Source organism: Artemia sp. Qi Xiang Cuo, chromosome 12 (assembly GCF_049724085.1).
Source record: "Artemia sp. Qi Xiang Cuo chromosome 12, ASM4972408v1, whole genome shotgun sequence".
In the NCBI taxonomy this organism is placed as follows: domain Eukaryota; kingdom Metazoa; phylum Arthropoda; class Branchiopoda; order Anostraca; family Artemiidae; genus Artemia; species Artemia sp. Qi Xiang Cuo.
The window spans coordinates 36589659-36602688 of NC_142805.1; the positions used below are offsets into that span (position 1 = coordinate 36589659).

At 36.9% G+C, this 13030-nt stretch overlaps 1 protein-coding gene across 4 annotated transcripts in view; it reads left to right on the top strand.

Moving 5' to 3' along the window:
- The window catches only part of LOC148946074 (E3 SUMO-protein ligase PIAS1-like), a 32945-nt gene that overhangs the window by 11371 nt on the left and 8544 nt on the right, over positions 1-13030 (top strand). For 3 of the 4 annotated variants that reach the window (XM_089098061.1, XM_089098064.1, XM_089098063.1), the window contains exons 2-3: positions 9658-10637; positions 12534-12849. In XM_089098061.1, coding sequence (XP_088954187.1) covers positions 9658-10637; positions 12534-12849 — 1296 coding nt within the window. Of the gene's footprint in view, positions 1-6233; positions 6507-9657; positions 10638-12533; positions 12850-13030 lie in introns of those variants that run through there. The other variant, XM_089098062.1, reaches the window with a different exon arrangement.

Here is a 13030-nt window from a genome sequence, read left to right on the forward strand (position 1 = left end):
GCTGTTGGACAGAAGATGTGTCAGAATTTTGGTGTTAACAATGCGTTCCAGGGTTTTTGCTACAGCCAAGGCTAAGCTGATCAGCTGATAATTCTCTGCAATTGTCTTTCACCTTTCTTGAATATTGGTGTAATGTGAGAGCTCTTCTAATCCAAAGGCACAGTCTTTGAGTTGAGGGACTTCTGAAATATTTCACATAGTGGAGTTGAGATCTCATTAGCCAGTTCTTTTAGGAGCCTTGGGTGGATGTTATCCGGCCCTGCTGACTTGTTAACATCTAGCACTTTAAGTTGCTTCACCCAGAGAAATCATGATAGGTGGAATAAGGTTTGGTACACCATATGCTGGACTGTTGAGAGGACCATCAGCTTCATTGGTAAACACTGATGCAAATTGCTTATTGAGTAACTCAGAAATTTCTAGCAGGTCAGTAACTTCCGTGCCATCTGATTTCTTCAGCTTCTTTATTGAACGTCTACTATGATCTTTACTAGATATGTAGTTTCAGAACCTTTTGGGGTTTCTCTTTTGTAGCTTATTTCGAACCTTTGCAAACTTCTCATAGTGATCATCTTTCCCCATTTTGCGGTACTTGTTCCAGTATTGGCTTCTTTGGTTTAGTTCTCTACGTATCTGAGAGGTCATGTGTGGGAGTTTCTTGGGCTTTGGCACGAGTTTGGTAGATGTGTACTTTTTCTGGATCATTGTAAGCTCCTCTTGGAAACTGACCCATTGTTGATATACCTCCCCTTGAAGCAAAGACCCTCAGTCCATGCCACTCAACTCTCCTTTGATTGCTGCATAGTCGGTGTAAGTCTTCTTGATATAATCGTTTGTTATCTTGTGGAAGGCTAAATTGACCTCAATGACAAGGTGGTGACTTTTGCCTAAAGGGGGGTGGTAACTTATGCTTTGTAGCTGTTCTTTATTTCTAAGGAATACCAAATCAAGGAGGGTTGGTCTCTGGAAAAGTTGATGCCTGATTGGCTTTTTCAACTATCTGAGGCAGGATCAGACCAAGAGGGCACTCAGAGAAAGGGTTAGAGAAGGTTCTTTCCAGCTGGACAGGGTCAAATGGGAAGCCTTCTTTCCAGTGAAGGGTGGGGAAGTTGAAGTCGCCAGCTATCAGTAAATTCCCTTTGAAGCGCGCAGTTGAGTTAAAAAACATACTTGTAATTACTCTTTCTGTTTCGAGTTGGTCTGGGGCAGAGGGGCTCCTATATATGCAGCCTATTCGAGTTACCACCGTGTTGTTGTGGTCAGTGAGATCAAACCATATAGCTGCCACATAATGTGAATCGCAGGATATACTAACTAGTTGGGCACTGTAGGACACTTTGACAAGTGCCTATCTACCACGTCTATGTTTTGGTGACTGTAAATTCGAGATAACACAATATCCAGGGAACTTAATATGGGATTCAGCCAACTTAATACTACTAGACTTTGGTTAAACTTCAGTCAGAAGAACCAGATCATAATTTTTTGAGTAAACAACTGTTTTTTGCTCATTCAGTTTGCTACTAAGCTGGTCAATATTAGTAATAAGAGCAGAAAAGGTTGGACTTACTCTTTGTTGTGTTTCTTACTTTGATGGTTGGTCTGGCAGTTGGGCTTGTCCATATGGTCGTTTAGTGAGGCAAAGGTTGTTGCAGCCATTGACGAGTTTGCAGTCAAAAAACTTTCAGAGTTTGTTTCAGATTTGGATAAATCAGCACTAGAAACAGTTGATTGTCTTTCAGTAGAAATAACACTGATATTTACACTATGTACACTGTCTAATTTTCTGGGCTCTACATCTGCATCGGGGCTGGCCTGGTAGGCGGACCATTTTTGTCACGATTTCGAAGTCACGTATGCCAAGGTTTTGTTCGCCTGCAGCGGTGCGTTCTTTCAGTTTTTCGACAAGCATCTTGTACTTATCACGGTCCTGCTTTGAGCGGTTATGGCGGAACTGGATATCCTCCTTTCTAGTAAATGATATTTCAATAATTTGCTTTTTGATTTGGAAGGAGGACACAGTGATCAACAGCGGCGGAGGAGTGTTAGGTGCCATGGTTCTGTCACTCTGACCATTTAAACGGCGAGCATTACTCAAGGGGCCACATGCGATTCCATAGTTGCTCAACAGGAAGTTTCGGACAGTACTGGCATCATCTTTTGTGCTGGATATTGGAATTCCATAGGCAACTAACTTGTTCTTACACATGTCGTGATCTTTTCCGGCACGGATTATTTCACGTACTTATGTCTCAAGGGACTCATGGAGGTTTACAATCAGAGCCTGTACCTTTGCCTGAACGATCTGTTTAGTTTCGGCAGCGCTACACTTGGATGATAAAGCTGCCTCAACGCTGTTCACCTTGTCCTTGATAGCACTAAGTTCTGCTCTAAGTGCGGTCTCAGATTGTACAATCGTGTTTGAAAGACTTGCCTGGAGGCTTGACATAGCTTGGGAGATCACCTGTGTAATAGCTTGGATAGGTGCTGTGGAATGCATAGGAGTTGTGACTGCAGGAACAGCCACCTTAGACTGTGGACATGTCCATTTGAAACCACTTATATTCTCCATTTTATTTAGCAGAGCATACTCATTGTCAGATATGTTTAGGCATACACAACACATCCATTTGTCACAATCGTCGCAGTTAAGCGCACTTTTTTTATCAGTTTTTATCAAGGTCAAGGCTACAGAGCAGGCACTTGCCCAAATTCTTTTTTGGGCTTTCTCTCGGGTGCTTAGCACTGCGTGGTGGCGTCATCTCCGGATAAATTTTATTCTGTGGTTTTTGGCTGGATTTTCAAATTTGTTGACAAGAAAAATATATTGGCAACTGCGCAGCAGCAACAGCGACAAAGAAAATTCAAAATATGGGAACGTTGAAATCACGGGGGAATTGAAACTTATATTTCACCAGTTAGAAATCACATAAACAGAATAAAACACCGAGGTGTAAAACTGTAATATAACACTTTTTGGTCTATTAATTAGGAAAATAACACACTAGATTTGGAAAAATTTCTGTGGACACTCAATTTGAGGCCATAATCCACAATTCAAATTTCACAATATCACATGGGTTAGTTGATCAACATTGACTGTAGTATCACTGTCCAGCATATTATCAAAATGTTCTGCTCGCCTCGCCTCTCTATCCTGTTTTGCTCTTTCCTTATCATGAATTGTGGCCTTGTTCATGGGCGCCCATAATGGGGGGGGGGGCAAGGGGGCGGTTGTCCCCCTGGCTGAATGAAGGTTTCATACAATTGTATTAATTTAAAAAACTTTTTCCACAGAACAAGTTTTCAAAAAAAAGTAAAGAGCTCTATTAAGCCAAAAGTGGGCAGAAATTAAGTAAAATAATCTTCCAAGCGTAAAACTACCACAGATCACTATCAACATTTAAATGAAACTTAAGACGAACAGAAATTATTATAAATTGCAGAGTCGATTTCAAAACGAGCAAAAATTAACATTACTAGGGCTGACGAGCCCTATGCCTTCTCAAAACCAGAACATAACTTAGGTTTTACTGGGAAAAAAAAATGACCATGGATTGTCAGTTTAATTTACCTATACTGATATTTATTTCTTAAAATAAAAAATGGGTAAAGAAAGTAAAAAAGTTTTTTAATTATTTAAGTAAAAAAAAGTGAAACCATTTCATACATATTTTGTTTTCAGCAAAGCGCAAATTATGTTTGGTCTTGAGAAGGCTTGGGGCTCGTCAGCCCTACTAATGTTAATTTTTGCTCTTTTCGAGTTTGACTCGGCTAGTTATTCGAATTTCTGTTCATTTTGAGTTTCATTTATTTATTGATAGTCATTTGTGGTAGTTTTATGCTTGGATGATTACTTGACTTCATTTCTGCCCATTTTTGGATAATGGAGCTCTTTACTTTTCCTTTAAAAGCTTGTTTTGTGGAAAAAGGTTTTTTTAGATGAATTTCTGTTTGTTTTTTATTGAAAAAGTCATTTTCATGAAAAAAAAATATTTTATATCTTTTCGTTTTTTTTCTATACAAATCCATAGTTTGGCATAATTTTGGGGGTTTACATGCCCAATATTCCTAAAGACATAGTTGCTGGACCTTTCTACAATGCTGAACAAAATAGTTGTCTAAAAATTTTGACCAGATATGATTGGGAAATAAATCGGCTTAAGAGACGGGCTGATTGCCTTCCAATCACTTTTTACTCTTAGAAATGATCCTAGAACTTTTAATTTTGGATCGAATTAGCTTCTTTAAATGTTTCAGTAATATTTATAGCTATTATAGAGTGGTGCTGCCTATGATATTGCTTATATGCCTTTTTGAAAACCATGCATGTATACAGTTTTTTCGTTTAATTGGAACGCCTCCTAAAAACTTCCTAAAGTTTCACCTTAATACTCTAAGCGTCCTTAAGTTACAGTAACTGTAGTTGTAGTATTAAAAGTATACACATAGTGCTTTCTGGCTAGTTCAAAATCCCCCACAACTTACTCTTATATATTTAATTTAATAATATAAATTGTCCTTGGGATATTGCTTTGTCACCTTTTTGAAAGTTCACTTGCTCATAGTTTGTTTTGATTAAGTTCATATTCTCTTTGGGCTATTGGCTACAAAATATCTGTCTCACAATTTTGATCGCATGTGTTTGAGGAAAAGAGGATATCAGGGAGAGGGATGGGAGGGGGGGTTCTATTTTTGCTCCATCACACTTGACTTTTAAAATGGAACTAGATGTATGTATTTCCAATAAAGTAAGCCACTTCTAAAGTTCACAAGACCACCTCTTAATAAGAACCTTACATCCCCCAGGGGTATAACCTAAAACCCTTATCCTCATATTTTGGGGGGTTGTGTCAATCCAAAAGGCCGTGTTATGAGATCTTTGGACTATTTTTGAACAAATGGCTATCTTAGATTTTTTATCGGATGCATTGGGGGAAAATATAACGTGCGGGTGGGGTTTAGCTGCCCTCCGATAAATTTGACTCTTAAAAATGGCTCTTAAACTTTCGATTTCCAATTCAGTGGGCCCCATTCAAAGTGCATACCCCATTTACATAGGAACCTTAAATGGCCTTGAGGTATATCTTACAACCTTCACCCTGAGAACCTTGAGGGGATTCTCACCCTCAAAGACGAAATTTCGGTACTTTTAAACTACGTCAAACAAAATAACCATCTTGAGATTTTGACTGCAAGTGTTTGGGGAAATGATGGGCATAGGGGGGGGGGGGGGGTGCCCTCCAATCACTTTTGACTATTAAATAAGGTACTATTCCTTTCAGTTACCAACTGACTGAACACTTTTTGAAGTTTCTGCGACAACAAGAGCACTATAACTTCTGATTACCAATCCAATGAGCCCTCTTCAAAGTTTATACAACCACCATTTCTATAAAAAAAAAAAAAAAATTATATGCCCCAGGGTGTAATTTACAACCCTTGACCTGAGGGCTGTATGGGGGGGGGGTTATCCTCAAAGACATAATTTCTGGAACTTTAAACTACACTGAAAAAACTGGATATATCAAAAATTATTATTAAATATGTGTGGGGAGATAATTGGTGCATCAGGAGGGGACTGGTTGACCTCCAATCATTTTCGACTGTTAAAAAGGCCAGTAGAACTTCTGATTACCAATCGAATGAGTCCCCTTCCTATAAAAAAAACCTTATATCCCCACACGGCATAATTTATAGCCCTTGCTATGAGGGTTGTGGGGGGGGGGGTCATGCTCAAAATCATAATTTCCGGACCTTAAAACTATACTGAACAAAATGGCTATCTCAAAATTTTGATTGGATGTGTTTGGGGAAGTGATTGACGTAGGAGAGGGGGAGATGACTACCCTCCATGAGCTCTTTTGGAGTTCCTATGACATTTCTTTCTATAAGAAGTGCCCTGGTCTAAAAAAAAACAATATATTGTGCCCACATCGCTCTTTACTTAGGCAGCGCTATCGCGCTGCCCATGATATTTTGTCTTGAGATTTCAATTATACAGCACTGGAAGTGTTGATTACACCAGGTAAGCCCCCCCCCCTAAAATTCAGTCTATGGGCACCCATGGCCTTGTTCCTATCTTTAACTGGGATAGGTCCTGATTGACTATTCCCTGTCAATTTATTAACATCCCAGTACAATATTTTGCTATTATGCTGTCTGGATGCACTTTCCAGATCCTCAGCAACTTTATCCATGGCCTCCACTTTACACCTCCTTAGTTCAGATTTTAATGCTTTCTCTAGTTTCTTTACATTCCTCTTATTTTCATATGATCTGTGCCTCCAATAACTCTTATACAAGCCCCTCCTCCTAATTATTAAATATAAAGTATTTTCACTAATATTCTTTGCTGTTTCTAACTTTCTTCCCTAAGACAACACCAGTGACTTCACAAATTATTTTCCTAAAGTTATTTCATCCATTTTCTACATTAACAAATTTCAGGCTATCCAGGTTAGTATTCAACTGTTCCTGGAAAGTTTCTCTCAAATTCTCTGGAGGTAAGTTACCCTTCTTAATTATTAACTTTAGATTAAGCCTAGACACTTGTAGATGGTAATATTTACTTTTAACATCTATAAATTATAGGGCCTTTTTTAAATAACAAAAGAGACCTCTCCACAGCAAGTGACAGTTTTTGTTAGTCTGTGACATAAAACAACAACTTTAGTGTGAAGGAGACCAAAATGCTATCAATTGTAAATTTTGAGATAGCCAATCAATATCAAAATACCGAAAAAATTAATGTAAGTAACAGCAAAGGCCGCACTCCCATTTCATCATGTCAGGACAAGAAGGTATACAAAAATGAGAACTATGAAGACAGTTATTTGAATAAATCCGAAACATATATTATTACTACTTTCCAATACCTGCTATCAGCAAAGAACATAAAACTCAATGGAAAGCATCAAATAAGGTGCTCTGAAAATCCATTTTAAATAGGGTATGACTAAACATAAAATTCTACAAAATTAAAAGAGCTTTATCATCATGACCCTAAGCAAGTTTGGATATGATAGGTTAAATAAAGCAAAGGTCTTGACAATCTTTTATTTAAGTACTGGCTTTTTTGGCAGCCAGCCTAATGCATCTAAATGAACACTAAATAAAGGATACCTAATCCTTTTTAATTTGTTTAAACAGCTTCAGTGGAACTTGTTCACAGTAAAAAAAATATGGAGTCTATGGAAAATGAATTATTATTATATGTTCTTTTCCCAGTAAAACTAATTGTTGCACATGGTGGTGTTTTTTCACGAAAATTTAGGGGTGGGGGAAAACGTACTTTTCAATATCAAGGGGAGGGCAAATTTGTTGTTTTATTCCATGAAAATACTGAAAAAAAAGGCATTTTTCAATGAAAATTATCCCCAAAAGAGCTATTTTCAAAATCTAGGGGAGAGGGCAAAAAACTATGGCAGCAGAGGCCTTCCTGTCCCTCGTCCTCCCCCCATTGAGCTACAGGACATAGTGTAACACATCATTTTATAGGTGTGCGCCAGATATTTTTCTCATTTAATTTAATTTGCGTTTAATGATGGCTCTTTCACACCAAAATTGTCATGGGTTTGGTGAAATGGTAAATCAAGGGGCACAAAATTGGATTGGCCTTTGTATAACTTGATGTGTTTAACTTGTTTTCCTCAACTCACCAACTTTTTTCATTTATCAGTTTAATACATATAAAGCCCAGTTTAATAAAGCCCAGTCCATTTTGCAGCTTTCATTTTAACTAATAGGCCAATCATAGATTCTTGATATAAAAAAAAAATCCTTCTTGAAAGCTAATTTTAAAAAAGTATATAAACTACGGTATTCATTATTTTTACCAGCCCATGTGACTGACAGACTATATCAAAGCAAAGCCTCTTATGAAATTAGTCCATCATAGGGGCTATTTTCTCCAAGAAGTGCAAAAGCAATACAGAGGATTGACAGGATTCCTGAAACTGTAAGAATATATCTCCAGGCAGACTTTGTCTTACAGCAAGGAACTTTCAGGAAGCAGAGGACAAGTAAGATACTCAGAAAAGAATCCCTAGAAGCTACTGCTCAGGCTAGGAAAGAAAAGCATTACGAAGTGTGAAGGCAATTAACCCCCCCCTCTCCCCCCCCCACCAAAAAAAGGCTGATCAATACACTGAATAGAAGCAGAAGTGATAAACAAATTGAACTGCTTGACGAACCAGATTATTCAGTTCATCTGCATGAAAATGATATTGAAGACACATGGGGTGGTTTGAGCTGACCCTACTGGACCACAAATCCATAGGCCTAGGATTGGTAGAGCCGGTGACCCTCCATCTGAAAATGATTGCCACGAAACGATCAGAAACTGCCTCGGCTGCTTTACCCCCTTCTGAATATCGACCCCTTCCTGCCCATGGACGGAGGTCTCACTATGTTGGAGAAATCATGAAAAATCCCAGCAGACGCGTTTGAAGGTCAGTTTTATACTGAAAAGCAGAGAAAAGTTTTTGTTCTCTGACCTGTGAAATAATGTAGAAATAGATATGGAGGACATTGTCATCAAGTTTTCATTTATGCTAACTGCTGGGGGAATAGGTCAATCACTTCAAGGACTCGTTTTTGAATGCAATTTGTCTTAGCATCATATAAGGTAGAACTCATCATGCTAAAGTTCCAAAACTCATTCTTCAAATGTTTTGCTTGATACATGTTTCCTATATGCTCCTGTAAAAACTTGAATATAAGCTTTGCTCTTCAAAGTCTTCCCACACCTGTTTCACCCCATAGATGGGGCAAAAGTGGACAGTAAACATGGGTCTACATTCATAAACATCCAACTTGTTTGAATGTGTTTAAAATCTAAAGTTCTCGTAGGTCGTTCAAGAGTTTTCCAGCTTCCAAATGGTATAAAGTAAGTTGTTTTTGAGGTTCAATCCTAGCTGAGGTTCTAAAGGTAAAAATTGTCCAGTTTTGCCCCCTTCTCATTGAATCAATTTCAAATATGAATTAGAACATGCCTTGTTATTAGTAATTTTTCTGGGGTGTGATAACTTTATGTCTAGTTGTACCTGGTTATCTTTAAATTTTATTTCTGGATATACCATATTTGCACTGCTGTGAAGTAAAATTATTATGTCATTGGAAACAAAAAAGTGGAAAGATCAACTTGTGCTTCTAATTTAATGTACCAATCATCTTAAAAAAATCTTGAATAAAATATACAGTTTCGTTTTTAGAATTGTAGTTACTTTTAAGTATGTAAAATTTGCTTCAATTTATGATGTTTTCTTGTTTTAAATTGGACTTTAAAACGCATTTAGCCTGTTTGGTGTTGAATGTCCCTCTTTCTTTTTAATTTCTCCTTTTTTAGGAATATCCTTCAGAAAGTACTGAGTGGAATCATTAAAATACTTTAGGACAGAAAAATAACATAAAATCAATTGACTTTTCGTCTAAATGGCTCATTTCAAGGTTCTTCTAACTTCTCAAGACAGAAGACTTTTACGCCTTGATATCAAGAGTTCCTTTTTTAAAAATTAATATGACATGTGCCCAACTGAGTATATAAAGGAAATTGTCTTACATTTATGAACTCCTGAAAACATTGGCAGTTCCCAAATTTGTATGTAGTCCTTAAGTGTTTAGGTAATGCAAATTAAAACTATGTTTTTATTTCAGATATACTGTCATCAGAGATGTCAGATCAGGAGCTCCGAACTATGGTCTTAGCATTTCGAGTGTCAGAGCTCACTATGCTTTTAAATTTTGCTGGTAAAAATAAAGCTGGAAGAAAACAAGATTTACAGCAAAGAGCCGTTGATTTAATAAAAATGAAAAATCCAGCAATTAATACTAAAATAAAAGAACTATATAGGGCAGTTGGCCAAAGTCTTGGGATGCCTAATGTTGACCCATCTACAATACCTATGCCTTCGGCTCCACCTCCAAGTTATCAGCAGCAGCAAGGTACACCAATAAGACTGATCCCTGACCCTGTTCAGTCGGCTGCCCAAAAAGCAGTTGAAAGATCGACATTAAGAGGACAAAACCCCTATACTACAACTCAGTCGTATGGGGGTCAATCAGCAACCAGAGGATATCCAATTCAAACTGATGTAAAACTTAAAAAACTTCCTTTTTATGACGTCCTGGCTGAGTTGATCAAACCAAGTAGTCTTATCCCATCTCCTGTTAATCGTTTTCAAGAAGCACAGTTTCAATTCCACCTCCCACCACAACAAGCTTCTGAAATTGCTTCAAATCGCGATATAAAAAAAACTGATCCTTATCCTGTCCAAGTACAAATTCGGTTTGCATTACTTGAAACCACAAGTGAACAAGATGACTGTTTTCCTAGCAATGTTAGTGTAAAAGTAAATGGAAAAGCAGTTCAACTTCCTAACCCAATCCCAACTAATAAACCTGGTGTAGAGCCAAAGCGGCCACCAAGACCTGTTAATATATCATTGTATTGTAAATTAGCTCCCATTGTAGCTAATGTCATTGCTGTTTCTTGGACTGCAGAAATCAGTAAAAATTATATTTTAGCTGCTTATGTTGTTAGAAAGTTAAGCTCACAAGATCTTCTGCAGAGGATGAAGAAAAAAGGCACCAGGCCTATAGACTATACAAGAGGTCTTATAAAGGATAAGTTGAAGGTACCTTTCAGGCTTGTCTTTTCATTGGATGAATTATTCTTTACTATACTAGCTAGCTTGGGTGGGGTCACAGGAATAATTCCTTGTTTTCTGGAATAATTCCTTGTCGTTTAACTAATAGTTTAGGTGATGCTAATTTTTCTTGGGAAAAGCTAGCTATGGCTATGTCCTAGATTCTGGTTGGCAGAAGATCAATTAAGAGAAAATCTTTTTTAGAGCTTTTTTCTGTTATTACATAACTTAAAAGTGGATATTTGTACTTAAGTTTATAAAGTCTAGGTTTAATGGCAGAACCCTTATCTCTGTTTGGTGTGAGGCCTTTAAAGCCAATTAAGGGATTTTCAGCATAATCCGAATTATTATTACCTCTTTTTATTAGCTTTTGATTTATATTGTAGCATGGTAATGTGAAATTTTACAGTTTAGAGTTATACTTTTGTCCCATCTTTATCTGTGTAAGCTGTTGAAAATTAAAAAAGTTCTATAAAATCAACAATAATAATTTTGTTAAATGAATTTTTTGATGTAAGCAAAATATTTTGCTTATAAGTGATAGATTGTGGAGGGTGACATATTTTACTTAAATTATAATAAACATACCTGGGTGACTTTCTAGGTATCTTCTAATCATCAGTTGTGGTTAGATAAGGTTGATTTTGCGGTTTTTCTATCACGCATAAATATTTGGTTAGATATCTGGGTGTTATTCTGGATGAAATTTCGCTGATTTTATACCTTTAATATTTAGCTTCAAAAATTACAAGCAATGTTGGAATTGTAAGAAAATTTAAATTATCTTTTCCAAATTTAATGTTTTTTTTCACTTTATTTATTGTTGTTTCTGTTTTTTTTCATTATTTTTGGCTTTTTCTGGTATTCTACTGTACTTGTTTTAAAAAATCTAAATTTATGGTCGTTATTGAGAACTAATTATGGAAAAATTAATTTTTTACTGCTGTTGCGTCGTTTTGGCCTTTTATCAGACGCTTATCTATGTTTGATATACTACGTCGTGGGGGCCGTGCACGCTTTAGTGGTATGTTAGACTGGGTGCTAAAAATATCTCTAAGTAATCCAACTAGCTTGTTCTTTTTAGACCCTCAAATGTAAATTCTTTTTAAGGGGTAAAGCGAGGAAAGGGGGATTTTCACGTCCCTCATAATAAAAGCCCAAGGCATAATTTTTCTTTTGTCATATAAACAAATTGTAATGGAAAAGGGGATAAAAAGAGCAACACTCAACCTTTAACTATTAAAAGCAATAATTTAAGTCAGCCATTCATAAAGCAGCTGTTGAAAATTAAAGATATTAAATTAATTAATTTTACATTTCTTTGGCTTTTCCGTGTCCTCTGGATGCACGAAGACATTTTTCTCTAATATATTTCAGCTAAATGGGGAAAATTGAAAATTGTTTTTATGGGTTATTTGAGGTAACCTATCCCCAAATTTTTGGGGTTATTTTTGGCAGCCAAAATAGAGTAGGAGGGAGGAGGAGTATTTTACCTTCCAATGGTTGTAGGCAACTTACTATTGCAAAAAGCTTCTATTAAGGTATTTACCACATTGTGAATGGAAAAAGTATCTTATCAGTCAACGCACTAGTGATGAATTAGTGAAGAGCAAATTGCTTCCCTTGTATCATTTTTTTCTACCTCTTTGTATGGAAGGTCCAATCGCAGAAGCTTGGTAAGGGTCTTCTTCAACTAGAAAAATGAAAGTTCTATTGCCCGTTTTAAGGGTTGAAAGGGTTTGGAGGGCAACCAACCCCTCTCTGGCCCCCTTTGTGCACTGGTATGGTATCAACCTAACATGGTATGAAGATCACTAGACTGATTTTTCATCGGGACGGGGCAGGGTATGGAATTTCCTTACAATATAGTTATTTTATTCCTAGGTGGACAGTGATTCTGAGATAGCCTTGACTTCTCTACGTGTTTCGTTAAACTGTCCCTTAGGGAAGATGAGGATGTCAATTCCATGTCGACCAACGACCTGTTCTCATCTTCAATGTTTTGATGCATCTTTGTTTCTACAAATGAATGAAAGGAAACCCACTTGGGTGTGCCCTGTTTGTGACAAAGCCATCCTCTACGACACTCTTATCATTGATGAATATTTTACTATGGTATTGGACTCTAGACTCCTGCCAAGTGATTGTACTGAAATCGAAATGAAAATAGATAGTTCTTGGGAGCCTAAAATGATCAGTGGTAAGTAAATGAAAGAAGTAACTATCATATAAGTGACTTGGGTCCAAGAATTGCTTGAATTGAAAATATCCTTATGAAAAACAGATTAAGCTAATAACTTCTTGTAATTTTGAAAAGGTAGGATTAAAAAAAAAAAATAAATCTGTTATTGTGGAGGGAGATCAGTGTCAGAATTATCCCT